Below are 26,932 nucleotides of genomic sequence, written 5' to 3'. Positions count from 1 at the left end.
TGTTGATAATACCACCTGCCCACAATTTCAATCATGGTTCTCTATGATCCATTAATGACATCCAATGTTTCTTTAGAGCTTCATTTTCTAATTTGGCTACATGTTGGAGTCACTTGAGGAGTTTTTAATATTTTTTTTTTTAAAGCAATGCCTGGGGTCCAGCCCTAAGGTAATGATGTGATTGGTTGAGGATGTGGCCCCTGTGGTGCGAGTTTATAAAACTCCCCAGGTGATCTAACGTGTGGCTGCGTCTGGCAGGTCGATTTTCTTTTTTTTCTTCTTTTTTTTTTTTTTTGAGACAGAGTCTCGCTCTGTCGCCCAGGCTGGAGTGCAGTGGCACGATCTCGGCTCACTGCAAGCTCCGCCTCCTGGGTTCATGCCATTCTCTTGCCTCAACCTCCCGAGTAGCTGGGACTACAGGCGCCTGCCACTGCGCCCAGCTAATTTTTTGTATTTTTAGTAGAGACGGGGTTTCACCATGTTAGCCAGGACGGTCTCGATCTCCTGACCTCGTGATCCACCCGCCTCAGCCTCCCAAAGTGCTGGGATTACAGACGTGAGCCACCGCGCCCGGCCTGTTTTTTTGTTTGTTTTTGTTTTTTTTGTTGTCGTTTTTTTGAGACGGAGTCTCACTCTGTTGCCCAGGCTGGAGTGCAGTGGTGCAATCTCGGCTCACTGCAACCTCCGCCTCCTGGGTTCACACCATTCTCCTGCCTCAGCCTCCCAATTAGCTGGGACTAGAGGCGCCCGCTACCACACCTGGCTAATTTTTTGTATTTTTAGTAGAGATGGGGGTTTCACCGTGTTAGCCAGGATGGTCTTGATCACCTGACCTCATGATCCGCCTGCCTAAGCCTCCCAAAGTGCTGGGATTACAGGCGTAAGCCACTGGGCCCGGCCTGCAGGTCGGTTTTCTGATTGCCTGGTCACTGCAATTCCTGTCCTCTCATGGAGATCGGTGAGTTCGTTTCCATGGCAGAGTCATGCACCTCCATTCCCAGTCTAAAGAAAGTAGACTCGGCCAGGTGCGGTGTCTCATGCCTGTAATCCCAGCACTTCGGGAGGCCAAGGCAGGCAGATCACGAGGTCAAGAGATGGAGACCATCCTGGTCAACATGGTGAAACCCTGTCTCTACTAAAAATACAAAAACTAGCCAGGTGTGGTGGTGGGTGCCTGTAGCCCCAGCTACTCGGGAGGCTGAGGCAGGAGAATCACTTGAACCTGGGAGGCGGAGGTTGCAGTGAGCCAAGATCACACTGCTGTACTCCAGCCTGGGTGACAGAGCAAGACTCTATCTCAAAAAAAAAAAAAAAAAAGGAGGTAGGCTCCACTGTCCAACCCTGGATGGGTGTCTCCCCTGCCGTATCTGGCTGCATGAACCACTCCAGGGACTGCCCCTCATGGCTAAGGGTTCACCTGGCCCCAGTACTGGATAAACTGGCACCTGGCACTGCTGCTCCTCAGCCGCCTATGTGCTGTGGCTGATGCTCCAGACCAAGAGGCTGATTTATCTGATGCCCTCAATGATGATAGAAACAAGATACCCACTGCAACCCCAAAAAGCCCTGTGCTAGAAATGACTTTGAGTTGAATTTAGAAGGTATCCTTTTTGGCAGAGAAACAACAATGCAGCACTGCCTAATCCTCCCAAGCTGGAGCCAAATCTGCACCAGCCAACCTGGCCCACCTGGTGGCTTTTCAGACTCCGACCTTGCTGATGGGACATCAGGTGGGGAGGGAGGCTGTGGCACGGCCATGGGAAGAAGAGGGAAGAGAGCGGCTCCCCTGGCAGGATCCCTGGGGTCTTGGAGGCTGGGCGGGTCAACATGGCTGGAGTTGTTTCTAGCTTTCTGGCTTCCCAGAAAAAGGAGCTGGGAAGCTGGGCTTAAGTGAGTCTCCTGCCTCAGCCTCCCAGGTAGCTGGGACTACAGGGGTGCGCCACCACACCTGGCTAATTTTTAAATTATTTATAGAGATGGCAGTTTCACTATGTTTCCCAGGCTGGTCTCCAACTCCTGGGCTCGAGCAATCCTCCTGCCTCAGCCTCCCAGAGTGCTGGGATTACAGGTGTGAGTTACTGTGTGTGCTCACGGTGCCTGGCCCGGGTTCCTTTTCCGCCAGCTTGGAACGGCAACCCCGTGACTGAATGTGATTCTGAGGGTGGCTCTGCAGTTAGATCCTTGTTACAGTGCATCCACCTGAAACACTGCCCATCTGAACTGGGACTGTTAACACCCATGCCAATACAGTGTGGGGTGCCAGGAAGTGTCTGCTGATATTTGTGGGGAAAAAATCTATTTTGTTCACCTACTATATCAAAGGAAAATTTGGTGGAGAACAGTAGTATTGTTTTAAATCACGGGTGAAAACAAATTACAGATCTGAAAAAAAAAAAAAAAGAGAGAAGACTGTAGGGCGATTTCTTAGAAAAGCAGAGGGATTTGGGGTCTCGGCCTTTGGGCTCCATCCAGCGCCATCGGCCTGGCGCTGCCGCCAACGCGGGCATGGATGGGCCCCTTCTTCGCAGACAGCTTTGGACCGGGGCCGGGCTCTAGGTGCGGCCTCCGGCCCAGGCTGGAGGGTTAGAGGCGGAGGCCGGGGATGGGGTGCGCGCGCCCAGGGACCTTCCCCTCACTGGCTCCCCTCTGGTCTGCAGCCGCAGGGCCGTAGGCAGCCACGGCGCGCAGCCGGAATGGCATGATCTCGAAGCCCCGCTTCCACAAGGACTGCAGCGGCGCGTGGCCGCGTGGTTCAACCAGCCGGCCCGGAAGATCCGCAGGCGCCAGGTCGGGCAAGCCAAGGCGCGCCGCCTCCCTCCTGCCCCGCGTCGGGGCTCACCGGCCCATCGTGCGCTGCCCCACGGTTCGGTACCACACGACGGTGCGCACGGCCGCGGCGCCCTGGAGCACCCCGGAGGAGCTCAGGGTGGCCGGCACGCACAAGATGGCCCGGACACTGGCATTTCTGTGGATCCGAGGAGGCGCAGTCCCTGCAGGCCAACGTGCGGCGGCTGAAGGAGCCCCGCTCCAAACTCATCCGCTTCCCCAGGAAGCCCTCGACCCCCAAGAAGAGAGACGTTCTGCTGAAGAACTGAAACTGGCCGCTCAGCTGACAGGACCGGTCATGCCCATCCGGAATGATCGCTGAGGAGAAGAATTTCAAAGCCTTCGCTAGTCTCCGCATGACCCGTCCCAACGCCCGGCTCTTCGGCATACGGGCAAAAACAGCCAAGGAAGCTGCAGAACAGGATGTTGAAAAGAAAAAATAAAGCCCTCCTGGGGACTTGCAACCAGTCAGCAGTCATGCTGGGTCTCCACGTGGTGTGTTTCCTGGGAGCAACTGGGCCTGGGATGGGGCTTAGTGGGTGTGACTTCCTGGCAGCGGGTTTGGGGTTTTCTTGAAAGACAGTCCAAGCCCCGGATTATGCCTTACTTTCTGTGTTAAAGCACTGTTGGTTGTTTGGGAAAAAAAAAAAAGAAAAAGAAGGCCGGGCGCGGTGGCTCACACCTGTAATCCCAGCACTTTGGGAGGCCCAGCCGGGCGGATCACGAGGTCAGGAGATCGAGAGCATCCTGGCTAACACAGTGAAACCCCGTCTCTACTAAAAATACAAAAAAAATAGCTGGGTGTGTTGGCGGGCACCTGTAGTCCCAGCTACTCGGGAGGCTGAGGCAGGAGAATGGCGTGAACCCAGGAGGCGGAGCTTGCAGTGAGCTGAGATCGCGCCACTGCACTCCAGCCTGGGGGACAGAGCGAGACTCCGTCTCAAAAAAAAAAAAAAAAAGAAAAAGAAAAAGAAAGAAAGAAAAAAGAAAAGTAGACGGATTTGCGGGGCACGGTGGCTCACGCCTGTAATCCTATCACTTTGGGAGGCCGAGGCGGGCAGATTGCCTGAGCTCAGGAGTTCAAGACCAGCCTGGACAACACAGTGAAACCCTCCTTGTCTCTACTAAAATACACAGATTAGCCGGGCGTGGTGGCAGGCGCCTGTAATCTCGGCTACTTGGGAGGCTGAGGCAGGAGAATTGCTTGAACCTGGGGGGCAGAGCTTGCAGTGACCCGAGGTCGCACCACTGCACTCCAGCCTGGGCGACAGAGCGAGACTCCATTAAAAAAAAAAAGGAAAGAAAGAAAAGAAAAGAAACGTGGAAGGATTCGATGTGGGTGAGGTTGCTTCAAGTTGGTTGGGTACAAGAGCTTTCTAGCCATTCCTTATCTGTTTAGAAGTGACTGATCCACCCACCGCCAGGACGGCTCATCAAACAATGGAAGCATTTACCCTTATGGTGCACAGCTGTAATAGCCAATCATCTCCAGGTGCCAAGCATGTACTCTCATTTCATTCTCAACACAATAATGAGTGGAGGGTGGGGACCATTTCAAAGACAAAACGTGGACACTGTTTTTACAGACAATGATGTTTGCACAAAAGATTGAAATGACCTGGCTTTCACAACGATCCAAAGCTAAATAGAAACAAGCAGAAATCTCATCTGAAGCCTGCCAAGCCCCATCCTGTAGGCACAAGTGAAATGTGAAAACTTGACCCATTGTACTAGTAGGTGGAGCTGCCACTATTTCAGTCATTGAATTGGTCTGACGCATAGAATTAGGTTGACACTGCCGACTCCTAAAATTAGAATCTAGAGGTACATCACTCACAGCTCCAATGAATGCCTCTGCCTTCATAGAGTAGCTTTCTGACTTCTGTCTAGCATTTTCTCAGAAGATGCCTTGAAAATAGCCCATAGAGCCGACCGCGGTGGCTCGTGCCTGTAATCTCAGCACTGTGAGAAGCTGAGGCAGGTGGATAGCTTGGGTTCAGGAGTTAAAGACCAGCCTGGGCAACATGATGAAACCCCGTCTCTACAAAATATACAAAAAAAAAAAAAAAAAATTGTAAGGCCTGGTGGTGCACACCTGTAGTCCCAGCTACTGGGGAGGCTGAGGTGGGAGGATTGTTTCAGCCTGAGAGGTTGAGGCTGCAGGGCGTTATGATCGTGCCACTGCACTCAAGCTTGGGTGACAGAGCAAGACCCTGTCTCAAAAAAAAAAAAAAAAAAAAAGAACGAAAGAAGAAAAAAGAGAAAAAGGATAACAGCCCATATAGGGGAAGGGAAGGAACCAGGAGCTCAGTGAGGATGGCAACAGAGTCATCCAGGTTGATGGCTGTTGGCTTGACCATGAGTACTGAAAGTTGAAATTGGGAGAACTGGTCAAATGCTGAATTTGTTTTTAAGTTTTAAGAAAATCCTGGCCGGGCGTGGTGGCTCACGCCTGTAATCCCAGCGCTTTGGGCGGCTGAGGCGGGCGGATCACTAGGTCAAGAGATCGAGACCATCCTGGCCAATGTGGTGAAACCCCGTCTCTACTAAAAATACAAAAATTAGCTGGGCGTGGTGGCGGGCGCCTGTAGTCCCAGCTACTCAGGAGGCTGAGGCAGGAGAATTGCTTGAACCCGGGAGGCAGAGGTTGCAGTGAGCCGAAATCATGCTGCTGCACTCCAGCCTGGCGACAGAGTGAGACTCCATCTCAAAAAAAAAAAAAAAAAGGGAACCTCTTATCTTTTTTGTATAGTTTTACTGTGGTATAGTTGATATACAATAAAAGACACATATGCAAAGGGTACAATTCAATGAAGTTGAGAATACTACTCAGCAGTAAAAAGGAATCATTGATTACACCCAAGAACATAGGTGAATTTCAAAATAATTATGAAGGTGAAGGAGGGCAGATAGAAAAGGAGTACATAAGGTATGATTCCATCGCTAGAAAATTCTGCCACTAGGCTGGGCACACTGGCTCATGCATGTAATCCCAGCACTTTTTGGGAGGCCAAGGCAGGCAGATCGCTTGAGCCCAGGAGTTCAAGATCAGCCTGGGCAACATAGTGAGACCCCAACTCTACAAAAAAATAGAAACAATTAGCCGAGCATGGTGATGTGTGCCTGTGGTCCCAGAGACTTGGGAGGGTGATGTGCGAGGATCAGTTAAGCCTGAGAAGTTGAGGCTACAGTGTGCTATGATTGCGCCACTGCACTCCAGCCTGGGCAACAGAGCAAGACCCTGTCTCAAAAAAGAAAAAAGAAAAAAGAAAAAAAAGGCAAAAATAAGGAAATTCTGTCAGTGATCTGTAATGACACAGAGAACACCAGTGGTTGTCCAGGGATGGAGTTGTGGGAGGGACAGGTGATGAAGAGCCTGGGGAAGCATTGGAGGATGGTGGGAATGTTCAGCTTCTTGATGACGGCAATGACTTCATGAGTATGTACAAATGTCAGAACTTGGACTCTGGACATGCAGGCACAGGAACCAGCTAGAGGAGCTGCTGCACAGCAGTGTAAATGCACCAAATGCCACTAAACTGTACTGATAAAACAGTTAATTTTATGTCGCATGAAATTCATGTCAATAAACACATTAATTAAGGTATAGGATTTGTTGAGAGACTGAATGTGTCATATGAGGGAAATGCAGAAATCAAGGATAACCCCACAAATCTTGTGGATTGCACATCAAGGGGACTGGAGCCACCTTTACGTGAGGTGGGGAAAGATGTGGTCGGTCTGGGATATGTGGTGATTGACAGGTCTGTTAGGCATCCAAGACGAGGGAAACTCCACATCCCCATGAGGGAAGGATGGTGGTTGGTCAGGCATTCTTAGAGAAAGCATTATTTTCTTTTTGTCATTATTAATATTAACTTTATAAATTTACAAATAAAAATGGTACATATTCAGGGCGTACAACACAATGTTTTGATACATGTATACAATGTGCAATGGCTAAATCAAATAATTTGACATTTGTGCGACCTCACATACTTATCTATTTTGTAGGATGAGAACATTTATTTATTCAATAGGTTCTGGCTCTGTTGCCCTGGCTGGAGTGCAGTGGCGCGATCACAGCTCACTGCAGCCTTGACCTCCATGGCTCAGGCAATTCTTCTGCCTCAGCCTCCGGAGTAGCTGGGACTACAGGCGTGCACAACACACCCAGCGAATTTTTGTATATTTTGTAGAGACAGGATTTTGCCATGTTGCCAGGCCAGTCTGGAACTCCTGAGCTCACACAATCTTCCTGCCTTTGCCTCCCAAACTGCTGGGATTACAGGCATGAGCCACTGTGCCCGGCCTGATGAGAACATTTAAAAATCTACTATGTTAGGCCAGGCGCGGTGGCTCATGCTTGTAATCCCAGCACTTTGGGAGGCCGAGGCAGGCAGGTCATGAGGTCAGGAGTTTGAGACCAACCTGACCAATATGGTGAAACCCCATCTCTACTAAAAGTACAAAAAGTAGCCAGGCACGGTGACACATGACTGTAGTCTCAGCTACTCAGGAGGCTGAGGCGGGAGAATGGCTTGAACCCGGAAGGCGGAGGGTGCAGTGAGCCAAGATCATGCCATTGCACTCCAGCCTGGGCAGCAGGGTGAGACTCCCTCTCAAAAAAGAGAAGAAAAATCTACTATGTTAGCAATTTTCAAACATACAATATATTGCTAACGGCTGCAGTCACCATGTTGTACAACAGATTTCTTAAACACTTTTCCTGTCTAACCGAAATTTTGTATCCTTTGACCAACATCTCTGCAATTTCCCCAGTCTCCTGCCTCCCTCAGCCTAGGTTACCAGAGGCTGGAGAGTTCTAAGCTGAGGACCTGATTTAAAGATCCTCAGTTGGAGAAAGTTTTATGACACCACATACAGCTTGATGCCAGGAGCACCCACCTCAAGCTAGAGGTATGGGTCTTATGTACTTGTAGGGAAACAGACGCATACTCTAGGGTTAGCTGTCTATTTATTAGACCAGAAACCTCTCGAAGGCAAGGACTGTACTCTGTACCTCCTTTTATCTTTTTTTTTTTTTTTCCCTGAGACAGTCTCGCTCTGTCCCCCAGGCTGGAGTGCAATGGTGCGATCTCAGCTCACCTCAACCTCTGCCTCCAGGGTTCAAGCGATTTTCCTGCCTTAGCCTCATGAGTACCTGGGATTACAGGCGTGTGTCACCATGCCCAGCTAATTTTTGTATTTTCAGTAGAGATGGGGTTTCACCATGTTGGGCAGGCTGGTCTCGAACTCCTGACCTTGTGATCCGCCTGCCTACGGCCTCCCAAAGTCCTGGGATTACAGGTGTGAGCCACCACGCCCAGACTATCCTCTTTTTATCTTAAACGCTCATTAAGATTGGTAAGCTGAACTTCAATTAAGCAGATAATATGGAAAACTCAGATAACCTGGCCCTACTCTTCTTTTCCTGCTTCAACATTGGTTCTTCTTTATTCTGCAAGTTTCACGAGAACAGAGACTTTGTCCTACTAATTTTTTCATAATTTTTTTCTTTTTCTTTTTCATCTTTCTCTTTATTCTGACACATTATGGCATAAAATACATTTCTTTTTTCTTTTCTTTTTTTTTTTTTTTTGAGACAGAGTCTCGTTCTGTCACCCAGGCTGGAGTGCAGTGGCGTGATCTCAGCTCACTGCAACCTCTGCCTCCCGAGTTCAAGCGATTCTCCTGCCTCAGCTTCCCAAATAGTTGGGATTATAGGTGATTGCCACCATGCCCAGCTAATTTTTGTATTTTTAGTAGAGACAGGTTTCACCATGCTGGCCAGGCTGGCCTCAAACTCCCGACCTCAGGCGATCTGCCTGCCTTGGCCTCCCAAAGTGTTGGGATTACAGGAGTGGGCCACTGTGTCCGGCCCATTAAATACATTTCAAGAGGTACTGGGCTGTCCTTGTTTGGTCTCTGGTGATTTAGATGAGGCAGGACTGAGCCCCCAGGAATGTGAGTATTATCTCAAAAAGTGAGCAGCAGCTACTGTGCAAAGTTCAAAGGCCCAAGTCAAATCCTGGGCATATCCATGGATGTGTGGTAGGGCGCAGACTCCAGCTCTCATGCAAGAAAGAACAGGAGTGGGGATTTTTCCATCCTGGGTGTCTGTCATAGTGGGTTCCTTAGTATCTGATTCTTCAACGGAAACGTTTACCCAACACCAAAGACCACTCGGGGCATAAATGCTTCATTACCCAGCTTGCTGGCTCATGTGCATGTCTTTGTTATTATCTAGCATGTGCCTGGACTGAGTCAATATACATTGAAATAATATTGCTACCCCTCTCTGTGTTTCTAGGGTCTCTATTCCAATGTGGCCTGTCATTTCCTAAAAGAAACATTTTTCAATATGTCCTGGATCAACAGTGGTCCTGAAAGATGTTCAAATCAAAAAGCAACAAAACAAACAAACAAAACCATGGCTCCATGGCCATATAACCATCATTCCCTTCTTGGGAACTTTTAATGAACATGACCACATTGAAAAGCCAGAGAAGTCTAGGTAAACATTGCTTAGTATGGGTTTAAGTGCTTAATTTTTAATTTCTGTTTTATTAGTTTGCATGAAAAAACATCCTCACAAATGCAAGAAATAATAAAAAAAACAATGAAATGCTTACCTTATTTTAATTTAAAAAATCATTACTACCATGGAAGTTTCAGATGTGTTTATTGTACACATGGTTTTTAGCAGCCCAGAGTTCCAGGTCAGGCTACCCCAATGGGGTTGCTGTTTGAGTTATAGCTATATGATAATGCTCAGCCCCTCACCTGTGGGCTTCTGCTTGGAGATGACCTGCTTTTTTAGGTAAAACCAATGTGTAACCACCTTCACGTAATTATGTATGACGTTGCCTGTCACCTCTGCCTCTTCATCTTTAAAAACCCCTTACTCCTGGCCGGGCGCGGTGGCTCAGGCCTGTAATCCCAGCACTTTGGGAGGCCAAGGCAGGAGGATCATGAGGTCAGGAGATCGAGACCATCCTGGCGAACACGGTGAAACCCCGTTTCTACTAAAAATACAAAAAAATTAGCCGGACGTGGTGGCAGGCCCCTGTAGTCCCAGCTACTCAGGAGGCTGAGGCAGGAGAATGGCGTGAACCCGGGGGGCGGAGCTTGCAGTGAGCGGAGATCGCACCACTGCACTCCAGCCTGGGCGACAGAGCGAGACTCCGTCTCAAAAAAAAGACAAAAACCCTTACTCCTAAGCCATGGAGGGAGTTCAGGTCTTAAACATTAGCTGCCCGATTCTCCTTGCTTGGTGCCCTGCAAATAAATGTCTTCCTTACTCTCACTTTAAAAGCTTCACGTGGGCGTTTGGCCTGAGTGCACTCGGCTAGCAGAGCCCAGTTCCGTTTGGCTGGTGTTGGGATGATTTTCCACGTCGACCTCACCTGGTTCTGCATTTTCCTTGAAGTACAGCTGTTTTTTTTCTGGGAAGCCAGAAAGCTAGAAATAACTGCAGCCATGTTGACCGGCCCAGCCTCCAAGACCCCAGGGATCATGCCAGGGGAATGGTCCTCTTCCACCTTCTTGTCATCTCATGTCCCATCCCCAAGGTCAGAGTCTGAAAAGCCACCAGGTGGGCCAGGTTGGTTGGTGTAGATTTGGCTCCAGGTTGGGTAGATTAAGCAGTGCTGGGCTGTTGTTTTTCTGAAAGCAAGGGCACCTTCTAAATTCAATTCAGTCATCCCTATCGTGGCGCTTTTTTTTTTTTTTTTTTTTGAGAGTTAATCTTGCTCTGTTACCAAGGCTGGAATGCAATGCTGGGATTACAGGCATGCACCACCATGCTCAGCTAATTTTTATTTTTAGTAGAGATGGGGTTTCACCATGTTGGCCAGTCTGGTCTCGAACTCCTGACCTCAGGTGATCTGCCCACCTCGGCCTCCCAGAATGCTAGGATTATAGGCATGAGCCACCGCGCCAGGCCGCACTGGGCTTTTTTGAGGTTGCAGTGGGTATCCTGTTTTCACTGTCACATCAGGTAAATCAAGCTCTTGGCTCAGAGCACGTAGGTGGATAAGGAGCAGCAGTGCAAAGGCCGCCCAGTGCCACATGTGCCCAGAGCCATAAGGGGCAGTCCCTGGAGTGGTGCATGCAGCCAGCCACAGTGGGAAGGACCCCCATGCAGGGTGGGTGGGAGACAGCAGTGGGGTCTACCTTCTTTAGACTGGGAATGGAGGTGCATGACTCTCCGTGGAAATGAACTCACTGATCCCCACGAGAGAACAGGAATTGGAGTGACCAGACAATCAGAAAACCGACCTGCCAGACTCAGCCACACATTAGATCACCTGCGGAGTTTTATAAACTCTCAACACAGGGGCCACATCCTCAACCAATCACATCATTACCTTAGGGCTGGACCCCAGGCATTGCTTTAAAAAAAAAATATTGAAAAAACTCCTCAAGTGAGTCCAACATGTAGGAAAATTGGGAAATGAAGCTCTAAAGAAATGTCGGATGTGGTTAATGGATCATAGAGAACCATGATTTAAATTAAGTGGGCAGGTGGTATCACCAACACCTTTTCTGTGTCTGGAGAAGGATGTTGGACCCAATATCTAAATGGAGAACCACTACCCACCCAACATCCACTTCTTGAATTAAACGGAAGTCTGTGTACATTTGATGGTGGATTCAGGTTTCTACCTCAAGGAATCTTTCTCCTAAATGGACCTGGGTGAGGCAGGATAGGTAGTCAAGAAGGTGACCATGTCCTCCAAACACAGCACCCGTGGGGACCGTACAGCCAACACAATAAACCCCAGCCTTCACTTTCTAATTGAGTTCATTCACACAAAACCATCTACAAAAGGGAGTTTTCCCTGTAGAGAGCATGAGCATTTTGATTTTACCTGTTCACAAACTGACCCTTTGCTCATTATAATAGTACAAAACACACCCCTGGGTGGAGACTTAAGATGCTAAAGAGACTTGTGCACAGCTACTGCACCTGTGTGCCCAGGGGACCACCCAGAACATGCTTACTAGTAACACCTCTTCCCACCCCCACAAGGTGTAATCATCCGAGACTCCCATAAAGGGGAGTCTCCCTTGAGTGGGTCTTTGCTGTCTCATCCTTAGGAGCAGCTGGCCCTGAATCCTTGCTCCCAGGATGTCCTGTCTATTCTGCCCTTAACTTTCAAAATACTCTATTTCCTTTGCAATCTGATACTCTATGCTGCATCTCTTTGCTGTGTGTCTCTTGATTGATTTCCTTTAAATTAAGATGACAAGAACCAAAGTCTTACAAAAGTGGTCTTTAATAAATGAATCCAGCCTATTCGGGAAGGGACCTTTCCAGACCTCTGCAGACTGCAGGACTCTGCCTGTCAGCTCATCCATAAAATGTCCTCCCAAGACCAGCAGCATCAGCACCACCTAAAATGCACATTCTCAGGTGATCCCAAACAAGTAAAATCTGAGAAATTGTCACCAAGAGGATCCTAGGGAGACGTGACAACTCAAGGCAATGTGGTGTCCTGGACGGGGAGGAAGGAAGAGGAGGTCATTGTGTAAAGACTAAGGAGGCCTCAATAAGGTATGGGCCTTAGATCACGGCACTATATCCAGTCAGTTCATTGCTCCAGTCAGTTCAAAGGTGCCATACTAATGAACCATGTTAACAACAGAGGAGGCCGGGCGCGGTGGCTCACACCTGTAATCCCAGCTCTTTGGGAGGCCAAGGCGGGCAGATCACTTGAGGTTAGGAATTCGAGACCAGCTTGGGTAATGTGGTGAAACCGCATCTCTACTAAAAACATACAAAAATTAGCTGGGTGTGGTGGCACACACCTGTAGTCCCAGTACACGGGAGGCTGAGGTAGCAGAATCGCTTGAACCCAGGAAGTGGAAGTTGCAGTGAGCCAAGATTGCGCCTCTGCAATCCAGCTTCGGTGACTGAGTGAGACTCCATCTCAAAAAAAAAAAAAAAAAAAAAAAAAAAAGGAAAAGAAAAGAAGACGAAAACAAACAAACAAAAATAATAGGGGAAATGGTGTGGGGACAGTAGCGAGCTCAATGGAAAGCTATTCTAAAAGAAAGTTTTTTTTTTTTTTTTTGAGACTGAATCTGGCTCTGTTGCCCAGGCTGCAGTGCAGTGGCACAAACTCGGCTCACTACAACTTCCGCCTTCTGGGCTCAAGCAATTCTCCTGCCTCAGCCTCCCGTGTAGCTGGGACTATAGGCACGTGCCACCGCGCCCAGCTAATTTTTGTATTTTAATAGGGATGGGATTTCGCCATATTTGCCAGGCTGGTCTTGAACTCCTGACTTCAAGTAATTCCCCCGACTCAGGCTCCCAAAGTGCTGGGATTATAGGCGAGAGCCACTGCACCTGGCCTATGAATTCTATGTTTTAATGCACACTCTCAGGCCCCACCCCCAGCCTACTAAATCAGAAGCTCTGAGCTTGGGGCCCACCCATCTCTGCATCAATAACGCCTTCAGGATATGGTACTATCACTAAGACCAACTAGTCACCAGAGACTCCCAATGCCTCTGTAGTTCAAGAGTCAAATCAGGAATTTAGAGGTTGCCAAATTTAGGCCACAAAATACACCATCTGGGGCAGGGAGATAAATAGGCAGAGCAGAGAGGATTCAGGGGGCAGTGAAAATATCCCCCATGATACTCCAGTGGTGGATACTCATGAGGCCTTTGTCCAAACCCACAGGATGTACAACACCCAGAGCGAGCCCTAATGGACACCATGGACTCTGGGTGCTGGTGATGTGTCCAGGTAGGCTCACTGATGGAACAGGTGCACCGCTCTGCTGGGGATGCTGGGTGGGGAGAGGCTGTGCTGTGTGGGGAGGGAGTCTAGGGGAACTCTGTGCTGTCCACTGAATTTCCCTGTGAACCTAAACAGCTCTGAAAAAGAAAGTCTAGAGCCAGGCGTGGTGGCTCACACAACACCAGCCTGCGCAACAAGAAATCCCATCACTACAAAAAATTATTTCCAAAAATTTGAATATAATAATTATATTGAAGTCTAATAAAAACAATACAGGGCACAGCGCTCATGCCTGTAATGCCAGCACTTAAAGAAGCCAAGGCAGGTGGATCACTTGTGCTTAGGAGTTCAAGACCAGCCTGGGCAACAAGGCAAATCTTCATCTCCACAAAAAACACAAAAATTAGGTGAAGTGGTGGTATGATCCTGTAGTCCCAGCTACTTGGGAGGCTTAGATGGGAGGATAGCTTGAGCCTGGAAGGTCGCGACTGCAGTGGGCGACGATCCTGCTATTGCAACCCAGCCTAGTTGACAGAGGGAGACCCCATCTCAAAAAAAAGAATAGAAAAAAAATAAAAAAGAAAACTATTTAGGATACTCAATAAAAGCTGAGTATCAGATAAATAATGAATAATTTAGAACAAGCTGATACTAAAAAAAAAAATATGTTTATCTGAAACCCAGATTTCCCCAGGCATATCGTGTATTTAATCCGGACACCCTCCTAGGACAATTGTACTTTATAGCAAAACAGTGCGTAACAGCATGTCAATCAGGAGACTCCGTTTTTTGTTACAAAATATTGAAAACTAATAAGACGTTTATTGAAAGAACAGCAACACAAGCCAAAATAAACCTAAAACAACAAACATAATGAAACAAAAACCAAAATTCACTGGGGAGGAAAAAGATTTAAACAAACATCCTGGGAATTCCTATCTAGGGCACTCCTCTGTGTGCCAGGCGCCCTTCATGTGTCAAAAGTCATCTGATAACATCGGTGAAAAATCTTCATTCACACTTTCTTGGTGCAGAAGACAGACCCGATGACGAAGTCACTGTGAAGTGGCTTCTGGATGTGTTTTCTGGTGGCGTCTTAAGGTCGCCGGCCGACCGAAGGCTCTTGGACACTTGGAACATTTGTGGGGTTTCTCTCCGGAGTGGATGCGCTGGTGCTCCTTCAGATTCGCCTTGTAGGTGAAAACTTTCTTGCAATCTCTACATTCGAAGGGCTTCTCCCCTGTGTGGCTTCTCTTGTGACACTTCAAGTAGGACTTCTGGGTGAACTGCTTCTGGCAGACGTCACACGTGTAGGGCCTCTCGCCTGTGTGGGTTCGCTGGTGAAATTGGAGGCCTATGCGCTGCATGAAGCGCTTCCCGCAGAGATTACACTGAAAGAGTCTCTCTCCTGTGTGTGATCTCGTGTGGATGGCTAGCTTGCCGCGATACTTAAACCTCTTACCACACACCTCACATGCAAAGGGCAGCAGTTCCTTAACTTCTTGGCCATTGCGGTGACTGACTGTGCCCGCAGGGCCTGGGGAATGAACTGGATTGATCTCAGCTTGTCCCGGGGATTCTCTGTTGCCCACAGGTGTGGCTCCTCCTTGAGGCCCTTCTTGGGAAATGGAGGAGGTGTCTGGTTTGCTTCTTTTGAGACCTCTCAGATTCAGAGCGTCTCCTCTGTTCCCGCTGTGAGTTGAAGCTTCTCTCTCCACAACGCAGGCAGAAGGTGTGTCAGCATCCACATTTTCCACAGAGGCTCTTTTTTGGGGTTCCTTCCCCTCCTTAGCTCTCACCACACCTGCTGGAAGAAGGGATTCCACACACAACAGTTAATAAGGCGCATCTTCAATACGCCAAACTCATTGCAACCAAACACTGACCTTGGCTGACAACTTCCCCTCAACCTTAAGCCTAAGACATTGGACCGTAGGTCTCTGGAGAGTGGGGGGTGGAGAGGCTTTGGCAGCTGAGTGCCAACTCTCCCAGACATGATAATTCTGGGACCCCAGCCCCGCACCCCAGAAGAGAGGGGCTATCTCCACACAGGTCTAAGTCTTCATACTTACTGGGACTGTTTGGAAGCTGAGGCTCTGGGGATGTAAGTCCTGCGTTTTCTTCCCTGTCTATGTTCAGATCCTTCTCCAAGGTTGGCTTGGGTCTCAGAGCCTTTGGGTCACTTTTCATGACAATAGTCTGTGGCAGCAGGAAGTCCTCATCCTGACAATGGAAAACCAACAGCAATGACTGCCGTGCCTAAATTGGTGGGTCATGGACATCACTGTCCCTTCCTGACTGGATACACCAACTTTTCTAACGACACAGGTGTGGTGGTTTTCACTGTTTGGTTCTCTGAGCATATTTCTCCCCGCCGTGCCAACGTCTCCCTGCCCCTGACACTGGAAGGAGCATGACTCTAGGTCGAGGCCCCTCAGCTGTGGCACCATTGGCATTGGGGCTGCATCACCTCCTGGAGGGGGCGCTCCTGTGCAGAGCAGAGACCCCGCCTCCACCCTCTAGATGCTATTAACACCCCACCACCCCCCAGAATGACACACAAAAACATCTCCAGACATGGCCATGTGTCCTGAAAGGCAAAATCACCCCAGTTGAGAAACACTCCTCAAATTAAGAAATTGACAATCTGTAGAAAGTGAGTTCCTTGCTGAATTATTACATTAGATGTCTTTGAGGAAACTGGATGGGGAAGGGATCTTCAGTTCATTCATCTGTGCCAACTGCCTCCCTCATGTCACTGAGACCGTTTCTTACCCCCAACCCTAAATGCTAAAAAGCTCTCAAGGTACAGGGAAAAGTAGATGAGGCTTCCTTCTCTGTGATGGCTGAGGAATGAATTTTTGGGGATGTATCATGTCCATGGGGAATGGCTCTAATCTTGTCCTGTGCCAAATCTCTCAATCAGTCCTGCAGCCGCACAATTTCCTCCTGTTCCTTCTCCCACCTCTGCCCAGACACCAAGGCCTCACACACTCACCTGCCTCCTGGACAGTGCAGGGACCCTGGGCAGGGTCTGCAGCTCTCGGCTGGCCTGGCCTTCCCCTGGACACATCTGGTTCACAGAGGAGGCCCGCTGGCTGGACACCTCTCTCGGATCATCTCTGACACTAGCTGGGGCTTCAGCCATCTCGACATCTGATTCCTGCATGAGATATTCCTTGCTGAGCAAGTTGACTACAGACTGTAGAGAGAAAAAAGGCAATCAGACTCACTATGAGAACCTGAAAGTAGCTCTCATATTTCCTGGGTCCTGCCATAGTGCTCACACTTTACTGTAATTAATGTTCAAATCTGCCTTCCCGATGCAGAATCAGCTCTGTGGACACAGCAATCTGTCTGAATTTTTTTCTTTTCTACATAAGTACATAAATATGAGTCCTTTAGATGAAAGGGTCTCTAAACCAAAGAGAAGACAAGGAGAAATATTCTGGGTGAATCCAACTCAATTGGCCGATGGCAGCTCACCTTAGGGGCTCATTTGGGGACCTGGAGGCAGATCCCTGCATCTGATACCAACCACTTTCCCTGCCTCAGGATGGGACTTCTGGCCCCCCCTTCAGTTCACTCTAATGCCTCCTTCCCTATGTTCCATCAGGCCTAATATTTCACCAATGCCTTTCTTTCATGTTGGCCTCAGTGTGTGGGTCCCTGTACCCCCTCTGCCTGTCCATCTCCTACACCAGGAACTTGCCGTCATCCAGATAATTGAATCTGGATGATTATTTGTCATGGTGGGTTGTCCTGAGCATTGGAGAATGCTTAGCAGCATCTCCTGTCCTCCCCCCTTGTGACAACCAAAAACTGTCCCCAGACACTGCCATGTGTCCCTGACGGGCAAACTCTCCTCTACTTGGAAGTCCTGACCTAGAGCAGCCCCTCAGGTCCTCTTGAGTCCAGCTGCACCGTGCAGCCCCCATCCCAGCTCCCCTTCCCTGCACCTATCACGAGGGTCCCACTCACCCATTTCTTGGGTCTTCTGTTATTTCGTAGCAGGTCCTCCAGGTCTTTGCAGCTCTGCACACCGTTCATCATGACTAAGACCTGGAGCTCCTGGGGCATGGAGATCATGAACTGCTCCATCACCAGCATGTCCAGGATCTGCTCTTTGGTGTGGAGGTCGGGCCTCAGCCACAGATGGCACAGCTCAGTGAGTTTCCTCAGAGCCTGGATGGGGTCCGACTCCTTCGGGCAGCTGAACATCCTGAAGTTCACGTGATAAGTCTCAGGATCACTGTCATGATTTCCAAGTTGAGTTGCTGGGGATGGCATGGACCGTGGTGGCTCTGACCCACGGCTGTTGCAGGGTCCTCTCTGACCCCATGAGGATGTGCAATTTGCAGCCATGTCTACTGGAGAATATTTCAATCAGTCTCTGGGAAAGCTCTTCCAGAAGCCGGTGTCTAATTGTGACCTATCTACACAGTCCGCCCCTGCTTTTTCTCAGTAATAGATTCACTCTTCATTCAGAAGTCTGCAGGGAAAAAAAGCATGAGCTCTATTAGTTTCAGTTTCTACTCTACCCACCCTGCCTTTCCAAATCCCTCATCCCAATCCCGGACCCCACTTCCCCTCTAGCATTGGACTCAGCACCGTGGAAATCAATCCACTCTGTTATTCTTCCAGTGTCTACACCTGACTACATGTTCTGGAGTAAAATCTGAATGCTCCCCTGGATTCTGATCTCTAGGGGATCATTGTGCAAAGGCTGAATCGGTTTTCCTGCCCATCGAACGACATTGTTTTTGACTGTAAATCAAATAGGACAGGAATGTGAAGTGCCTAAAATCTGATGTAACAATCATGTCAATTCTTTATGTTTTCTTATCAAGATAAGATCCAAGGCAAATCCTTAGTCATAATTATGCAATAAGACAAATAAAAATAGTTACAATGTAAGATATTGTCCCACAACAAACCCTCTTAACCCCAGAATTATTCAGTCCAGAGAAGGGACAGCACTAAAGAATCCCATGAGGATTAAGCTCCTACACAGATATTTTGTTATTTTGGTAAGCTGCACATTCATAAATTTCATCATTTTTACCCTCTTCAAGTTCTGGATTTTATGGGACTAAGACATGCACCATGTTGTAAAACCATCACCACTGTCTAGTTCCAGAATTATTTCATCAACCCAAAAGGAACCCCATCCCCCTCAGTGATCACCCCCTACCCACCCACTCCAGCCCCTGGCAATCACTAATCTACCTTCTGTCTCTAAGGGCTTCTCTATTCCTAATCTCATCTCAGAAAATGGATTTAAAGTCTAGTGCTCTTTGATATTGTAAAGAAGTGGGTTCATACAATACAAAGATTTTTAAAAATTAATTCCTAAACCTAGCTTCATTAGGCAGGAGCCACTGAGTGATACTCTCCAGGCGTCAATTATTGTCTAAGTTCAACAGCTGTGAGAACACAGCCCTGCTTTCCTAGACACAGGTGGGGGAAGCAACCTGAAGGTCTGCAGAGAGGAGAAAAAACTGGCAGGAGGGTCTTGGGAAAGGTCACTGGTAGCCTGGAGGATGAGTACCCCACACTTCCTGGAAGGAATCTGAGCAAGTGCAGAACAGAGGGACAGCCAGGGAGACAATTGGCAGAGCGGGGAGACAACCCAGAGGAGGAGACAATATTTACACACCACACATCTCACAGGGCTCCTGTGCAAAACATAAGCAACTCAAACTACTCCAGAGCGAGAAAACACATAACCCACTAGAAGGGGGAAAGGCGCCTGTGTGGACATCTCAGATGAAGACATGTGAATGGCCAGCAGGTCTAGGAAAAGGTGCTCATTATCACTCATCATCAGGGACATGCAAATCCAAACCACAAGACACCCCTCACGCCTGCTAGAGTGGCTGTTCCCAAAAAGACACATGGAACAAGTGTTGGTGAGGATTTGGGGGAAAGGGATCCTCTGCGCCCTGTGCTGGGATGTAAATTAGAGCAGCCGATATGGAAGACAGTATGGAAGCTCCTCAGAAAATTGAAAGTCCAACAACTACATGATCCGGCAATCCCGCTCCTGGACATGTACACAAAGGAAAGGAAATCAGGACGTGGACTCCAAAACAGTGAAACTCTGGAGTGACAGATGGCAGGAAGGTGGAAAAACTACCTATTGGGTACTATCCTCACATCCTGGGTGATGGGTAGAGTCATACCTCAAACCTCAGCATCACTCAAGGTACTCACGTAACAAATCTGCACAGGTACACCCCCAAATTTAAAATAAAACTTGAAATTATAAAATAGTTTTAAAAATAAAAGAAGTAGGTAACGTAAACAATAATTAAAAACCCAGTGGACTCAGGCTAAGCATGGTGGCTCACGCCTGTAATCCTAGCACGTTGGGAGGCTGAGGTGGGCAGATCACCTGAGGTCGGGAGTTCAAGATCAGCCTGATCAACATGGAGAAACCCCATCTCTACTAAAAATACAAAATTAGCCAGGTGTGGTGGCACATGCCTGTAATTCCGGCTACTCGGGAGGCTGAGGCAGGAGAATCACTTCAACCCAGGAGCTGGAGGTTGCAGTGAACAGAGATCGCACCATTGCACTCTAGCCTGGGCAACAAGAGCAAAACTCTGTCACCAAAAAAAAAAAAAAAAAAACAAAAAACAAAAAAAAAACACCCAGTAGGCTCATAGTAGCAGTGAGTAGAATGGTAGTTAACATGCCTATGGTGGGGGTTGGGGAGATATAGGTCTAAGGGTATGAATTTCAGTTGAAGAGATCAATTCAAGAGAGCAATTGTCCAACATGCTGACTTCAGTTCATAACAATGTATTGTATAATTGGAAATTGCTAAAAGAGTAGATTTTAAGCATCCTCATGACCAAAAATGATTAGTCCATAAAGTAAGGCATGTGAATATCAGCTCGATTTACCCATTTTACAGTGTTTCTATCCTACAAAGCACATTATGCTGTACACCATAAATATGTATCATTCTTGTTTTTCAATTTAAAAGTAAATTAATTTTTTTTGAAAAAGCATGCAGATATGAGAGAGAAAAGGCAGCCTGAAATTCTGGAATTAAAAGTGATTTTGCCACAGGGCACCTGCTGCTGCTCAGGAGGCTGAGGAGGGAGGATCCCTCGAGCCCAGGAGTTTGATAACCACCTGGGAAACTTAGTGAGAGCCTGTCTTTAAAAAAAGGGGTTTCAAGTTCCTAGAAACCACTTTGTATTCGAGCCCAGGAGTTTGATAACCACCTGGGCAACATAGTGAGAGCCTGTCTCTAAAAAAAGGGGTTTCGTGTTCCTAGAAACCACTTTGTATTCGCTGTCAGTTCATTTCCCGTTAAAACAAACAATGGGACACGGGAAAAAATAAAAGCAGGTACACGGGTTAGTATTCAATTCTGGGAATATATAGCACACAGGATCCCCCAGGTAGGGACACTTAGTGCAGATTCTCATTGGCCTAGTAGGTTGATGCCCACTCATTAATGGCTTGATTTTACCCTGTGGAAAGGGGAAATCCAGCAATGCTTTTTAACAAGTGGCATGTGGCCGGCAAGGGGGCTCACACCTGTAATTCCAACAGTTTGGAAGACTGAGACGGGAGCATGCTTGATCCCAAGAGTTCAGGACCAGCCTGGGCAATGTACTGAGACCTCATCTCTACAAAAAAATTAAACATTTATTCAGGCATGGTGGCATGTGCCTGTAGTTCCTGCTACTCGGGAAGCGGAGGCAGGCAGATTGTTTGAGCCCGGGAATTCCAGGCTAGTCTGGGCAACGAGAGAGATCTCATCTCTAAAAAATAAAATGTAGCCTAACCATGATGAGAAAGTTAATATTATTCCTATTTTACAGGAGAGTTACATAACAAGTCAGAGTAAATAATAGCGTACAAAGGAGAGACCTGCTGCCTTCACAAGGTGTCCAGGCAAATGCATGAAAAAATAAACCCAAATCTTTCTGAAACCAACACCCCAATCCAAATCTTTCTGAAACCAACCCCTCAATCCAAATCTTTCTGAAACCAACCCCTGCAGGCCAACTCCAAAACCCCACAGACATCCCCAGTGGACACTTACCTCCTTCCTGACTTCTGCCTCCAGCCTCCTCTCTTCTGGGATGTTCTCTCCAACTGGTCTGGAGCTGAACTGTCTATTTATAGAGAACCCCCGGGACTCCAGGCCTCTCTTCCAGTCCCCTGGGCCCCCACATGATTGGTTTAGGGCCATAGAATCCATTGAAGGTGATTGGCATTGATTACATTTCTCAATGAAACCCCACCCACAGGAAATTAATGTATTAAACATGCCTACCATGTAAATAACATAGGTTTTCCCGCTCTACTGAATTACATTTCATATTTCTGAAGTATTTGGAGGCTTCAGGGACTATAGAGCTGCAAGTTTTAACCACCTTGGGTCCCCTCATGGCACAGACAGTAATATCCTAATGAGTAAAGGACATGTTAAGAGTTGGTTGAGTAATATCAAACCAGTGATTTGCTCTAGTTTGAGGAAAGCTTTCACCTGTGAATGTCAAGTTATTGAAAAAAAAGGGACAGTCATTGTTGATACATAATGAGTAGTAGTGATAATTTTTCACTTTTCAAGATCTGGGAATTGACATTGGAAAGCTGTGCTTGAACTAGGCTAAATCACTGCTTTGATATCAGCCAACCTACTCTTAGGTAAAAACAGTGGGAACCAGAGAAAGGCACATGGTCCCCACTCTGCATTCACTTTAGGATGATGGGAGGTGGTTTATAGACATACTGAGTGCTCCCTAGTTCTCAACCCCCTCAGTTAGCCCTCTCAAGTAAGAAAAGCCTTAATGGTGGTGTGAATTTTACTGTGTGGATCATGGAGACCATGTGGAATGATAATTAAGTGCACTTTATACTGATTCTGGTTTCAATCCTTAGGAAATCTTAACCCACTGAATTCTGGAAACTTCAAACTCCCTGTGACTAGGACCAGGGAATTATTACCTTCCTGACATGTTGTTTTGAAGATGAAATAAGATTATGTTGGCTGGATGTGGTGGCTCACACCTATAATCCCAGCACTTTGGGAGGCTGAGGTGGGCAGATCACAAGGTCAGGAGTTTGAGACCAGCCTGACCAACATGGAGAAACCCTGTCTCTACTAAAAATACAAAATTAGCCAGGCCTGGTGGCGCATGCCTGTAATCCCAGTTACTCAGGAGGCTCAGGCAGGAGAATCACTTGAACCTGGGAGGCGGAGGTTACAGTGAGCTGAGATCATGCCATTGCACTCCAGCCTGGACAACAAGAGCGAAACTCCATCTCAAAAAACAAACAAACAAACAAAAAACCAGATTATTTCAGTAAAGTGCCCTATACAAGGTCATTTTGCCAAAAAGTTCTGACACTTATTTTCTGATGCATTTTCTCAAGCTTTGTGATGTTTTTCCTTGTTAATAATTGAGGTGTTGATAGTGAGTCAGAGTTCAGATGGAGTTATTAAGTGGAATGAACTGCAATCTGCCTAAAACCACCATCTACCTACCCAATTCCCTCCAATCCTCTCCTCTTGAAACATGTCATGTTCTCATAAGGAATGTCCTTGGCATTTTGGTAGGGATTGAGTTGGATCTGTAGATCTCTATTAATAGTGTGGTCATTTTCACAATGTGAATTCTTCCCATTTATGAACATGGAATATCTTTCCATTTTTGTGCCCTCTTCATTTCCTCTCATCAGTATTTTATAGTTTTTCTTGTAGAGATCTCCTACCTGTGTGGATAAATTTGTTTATTGATTTATTTATTTTTAGAGCCAAGCTCTCACTGTGTCACCTTGGCTGGGTGCAATGGAAAACTCATGGCTCACTGCAGCCTCGAATCCCTGGGCTCAAGAGAGCCTCCTGCTCCAGCCTCCTGCGTATCTGGTATTACAGGCAAGCACCACCACACTGGGCTAATTAACAAAGATTTTTTGTAAAGATGGGGGTATCACTATGTTGCCCAGGCTGCTCTCCAATTCCTGGGCTCTATCCGTCCTTGGTGACTAAGATCACCATGCTGGTGTTTACATATCCCTGTTCATGGTGTAATTATCACTACAATCAAGCTAATTAATGTATTCATCAACTCACATAGTGACTATTTTCTTTTCATTATTTATTTGTGTCCTTAATTCCTGGGTCAAGCAAACCTCCTGCCAGAGGTTGCAGTGAGCCAAGATCGCGCCACTGCAACTCCAGCCTGGGTGACGGAATGAGACTCCATCTCAAAAAGAAAACAAAAAAAAGGATATCAAAAGAAAGCCAAATGTGGCTCGTGCCTGTAGTCTTAGCTGCTAGGGAGGCTGAAGCAGGATTGCTTGAGCCCAATAATTGAGAATTAAACAAATGAATAAGAAGAAGCAAAGAACATGGTATCTATGTGAGATGAGGGAGATGTTAACTAGCTTGGTCCTGGCGATTGTATCGCAATGTATACCTGTTTCCAAACTTCAGCCTGGTGACCTTCGTTAATAATGATGTGTTGGGAAAGTCTCAGCCAGAGCAAGGAACAAAGGGCATCGAAATTCAGAAGGAGGAAGTCGAATTGTCTCTCTTTGCCAACAACATGATGTCATCTATAAGAACCCCTGAAACCTCCACCAGTAAAACTCTTAGAATTGACAAACCAATTCAGTAAGGTGGCCAGATACTAAGTCAATATGCAAAAATCAGTAGTGTTTTTATACACCAACAACGAACTAGTGGCTAGAAAAAAATCAAGAAAGCAATCTCATTTACAAGAGCAAAAGACACCCCAAAAACCTGGAAATAAATTTAACTAAGGAGGTGAAAGATTTCCACAAGGAAAACTATTAAACACTAATGAAAAATATTAAAGCGGACCCCAGAAAATGGGAAGACATGTTCATGGGGGGCGAAAAAATCAACATTGTGAAAAAGATCATACTATTAATAGACATCTACAGATTCGATGCGATCCCTACCAAAATACCAACAACGTACTTCACAGAAATAGACTGTGAGTTTCCGGAGGGGAGGATTTGGGGGAAGTGGATAGGCAGATGGTGGTTTAGGCAGCTCCCAGTTAATTCCAGTGAATAATTCCTTTTTTTTTTTTTTTTTTTTTTTTGTGACAGAGTCTCGCTCTGTCGCCCAGGCTGGAGTGCAGTGGCGTGATCTCCCCTCACTGCAAGCTCCGCCTCCCAGGTTCACGCCATTCTCCTGCCTCAGCCTCCCAGGTAGCTGGGACTACAGGCATCCGCCACCACGCCCGGATAATTTTTTGTATTTTTCGTAGAGACGGGGTTTCACTATGTTAGCCAGGATGGCCTGGATCTCCCGACCTCGTGATCCTCCCACCTCGGCCTCCCAAAGTGCTGGGATTACAGGCGTGAGCCACCGCGCCCGGCCAATAATTCCATTCTTAACTCCAATCCATTGTCAACACCTCAGTGGTTAAGAAGGAAAAATATCACGAAGTATGAGAAAATGCACCAGAAAATAATTGTCACAACTGTTTGGCAAAATGACCTTGTATCGAGCACTTTATTGATCCAGTCTTATTGCATCTTCAAAACAACACATCAAGAAGGTTCTAGACACAAGAAGTTTGAAGTTCCCAGAGTTAAGCGGCTTAAGATTTTCCAAGGATTTAAACCAGAATCATTGTAAAATTAACAGCCCTTCAATTTATCCCAAAGGTTAGATGAGGTTTCCTCTGAAATTAAAATGAATGAGCCACTACTTGAATGGATTACTATCATCCAATTGACGGTGCGAACTTCCCAAATTGTAATCTAATCCTGCCTAGCACTTAATTATCATTCCACATTAACTCCATGATCCACACAGTAAAATTCACACCCACCGTTAAGGCTTTTCGTGCTTGAGAGCCCTAACTGAGGGGGGCTGAGAGCTAGGGAACCCCGTAGGACCCTCAGTGTATCTGTAAACCACCCTCCCACCGTCCTGGAGTGAATGCAGAGTGAGGACTATGTGCCTTTCTCTAGTTCCCACTGCTTTTACATAAGGGTGATATCAAATCAGTGATTTCGTCTAGTTTGAACAAAGCTTTCACATGTCAATTCCAAGATTTTGAAAAAAAGAAAAAAGTAAAAAATTATCACAAACATTCATTACATATCAACAATGGGTGTCCACTATTTTCAATATCTTGGAATTTGCGTGTGAAAGCTTTGCTGAAATGAGATTAAAAATGAGATTAAATCACTGGTTTGATATTAATCAACCAACTCTATTTTGAATTTTTCTTTCTTTTTTTCTTTTCATTTTGTTTTAATAAGCGAAGTCAACCAGCTCTTAACACGTCCTTTACTTGTTAGGATATTACTGTCTGTGGCATGAGGGGACCCAAAGTGGTTAAAACTTGCGGATCTATATTTTCTGAGGCCTCCAAATACTTCAGCAATATGACAACTCAGTAGAGCGGGAAAACCTATATTATTTGCACAGTAGGCATGTTTAATACATTAATTTCCTGTGGGTGGGGTTTCAGTGGGAAATGTAATCAACGCCGATTACGTAAAATAGACTCTATGGCCCTAAACCAATCACGGGGCGGCGCAGGGAACCGGAAACGGGGCCTTCCGCTTCTCCATAAATAGACGCAGTTCAGCTCCAGACCAGTTGGAGAGCGCATCCCAGACCGAGGAGGTTGGAGGCAGAAGCCGGGAAGGAGGTAAGTGTCCAGCGGGGATGTCTGTGGGGTTTAGGAGCTGGCGTGTGGGAGCGTTGGTTTCAGAAAGTTTGGGTTTATTTTCTCATGCATTTATTTGCTCGGAGACTTTGTGAAGGCAGCGGGTCTCCTTTGCACCCCATGATTAGCTCTGACTGGTGATGCAGTGCTTCTGTAAACTAGGAATAATATTAACTTTCTCGGTCGGGCCCAGTGGCGCACGCCTGTAATCCCAGCTACTCTGGAGGCCGAGGTGGGCAGATCACGAGGTCAGGAGTTCAAGACCAGCCTGACCAACATGGTGAAACCCTGACTCTAACAAAAATACAAAAATTAGCCGGGCGTGGTGGCGGGCGCCCGTAATACCCGCTGTTCAGGAGACTGAGTCAGGAGAATCGTTTGAACCCCGGAGGCAGAGGTTGCAGTGAGCCGAGGTCGCGCCATTGCACTCCAGCCTGGGTAACAAAGCAAAACTCCGTCTCAAAAAAAAAAAAAGGAGAAAAATAAAGTAATAATGTTAACTTTCTTATCATGGTTAGGTTTTATTTTATTTTTCAGTGATGGGGTCTCGCTCATTTCCCAGGCTGGCCTGGAACTCCCAGGCTCAAGCTATGTGCCCTCCTCGGCCTCCACCTAGCTGGGACTGCAGGAGCACGCCACCACACCGCCCGATTGCATT

General features: G+C 47.2%; 1 protein-coding gene and 2 pseudogenes across 2 annotated transcripts; 2 read left to right on the top strand and 1 right to left on the bottom strand.

The window, feature by feature from the left end:
• Nucleotides 1-948: 948 nt before the first annotated feature.
• LOC100438460 (CD99 antigen-like) lies at nt 949-1,890 on the top strand (annotated as a pseudogene).
• A 619-nt stretch (nt 1,891-2,509) lies between these two features.
• LOC103888698 (large ribosomal subunit protein eL13-like) lies at nt 2,510-3,293 on the top strand (annotated as a pseudogene).
• Nucleotides 3,294-14,637: 11,344 nt separating this feature from the next.
• On the bottom strand, nt 14,638-17,947 carry ZSCAN5C (zinc finger and SCAN domain containing 5C). Of its 2 annotated transcripts, none has more exons than XM_024237871.3 (4): nt 17,564-17,947; nt 16,581-16,784; nt 15,655-15,805; nt 14,638-15,389 (listed from the first exon to the last, which is right to left on the bottom strand). In XM_024237871.3, exons 1-4 carry the CDS (start codon nt 17,945-17,947, stop codon nt 14,638-14,640), a joined length of 1,491 nt encoding a protein of 496 aa, XP_024093639.3. The 2 variants fall into 2 exon arrangements, with proteins under 2 accessions (XP_024093639.3, XP_054395099.2); XM_054539124.2 differs by having other exon boundaries at nt 14,638-15,386.
• Nucleotides 17,948-26,932: the final 8,985 nt, after the last annotated feature.

The sequence above is a fragment of the Pongo abelii genome, chromosome 20 (genome assembly GCF_028885655.2).
Source record: "Pongo abelii isolate AG06213 chromosome 20, NHGRI_mPonAbe1-v2.0_pri, whole genome shotgun sequence".
In the NCBI taxonomy this organism is placed as follows: Eukaryota; Metazoa; Chordata; class Mammalia; order Primates; family Hominidae; genus Pongo; species Pongo abelii.
This window is presented reverse-complemented; position numbering and strand designations above follow the sequence as displayed.

What these genes read in the sequence shown, in the direction of transcription:
- ZSCAN5C (XM_024237871.3), bottom strand. Translation starts at nt 17,947, where the DNA reads ATGGCTGCAAATTGCACATCCTCATGGGGTCAGAGAGGACCCTGCAAC. An exon ending in CTGCACTGTCCAGGAGGCAG is followed by an intron (nt 15,806 to 16,580) that starts GTGAGTGTGTGA and finishes TTCCATTGTCAG; the next exon opens with GATGAGGACTTCCTGCTGCC. An exon ending in TCAGCTTCCAAACAGTCCCA is followed by an intron (nt 15,390 to 15,654) that starts GTAAGTATGAAG and finishes CCCTTCTTCCAG; the next exon opens with CAGGTGTGGTGAGAGCTAAG.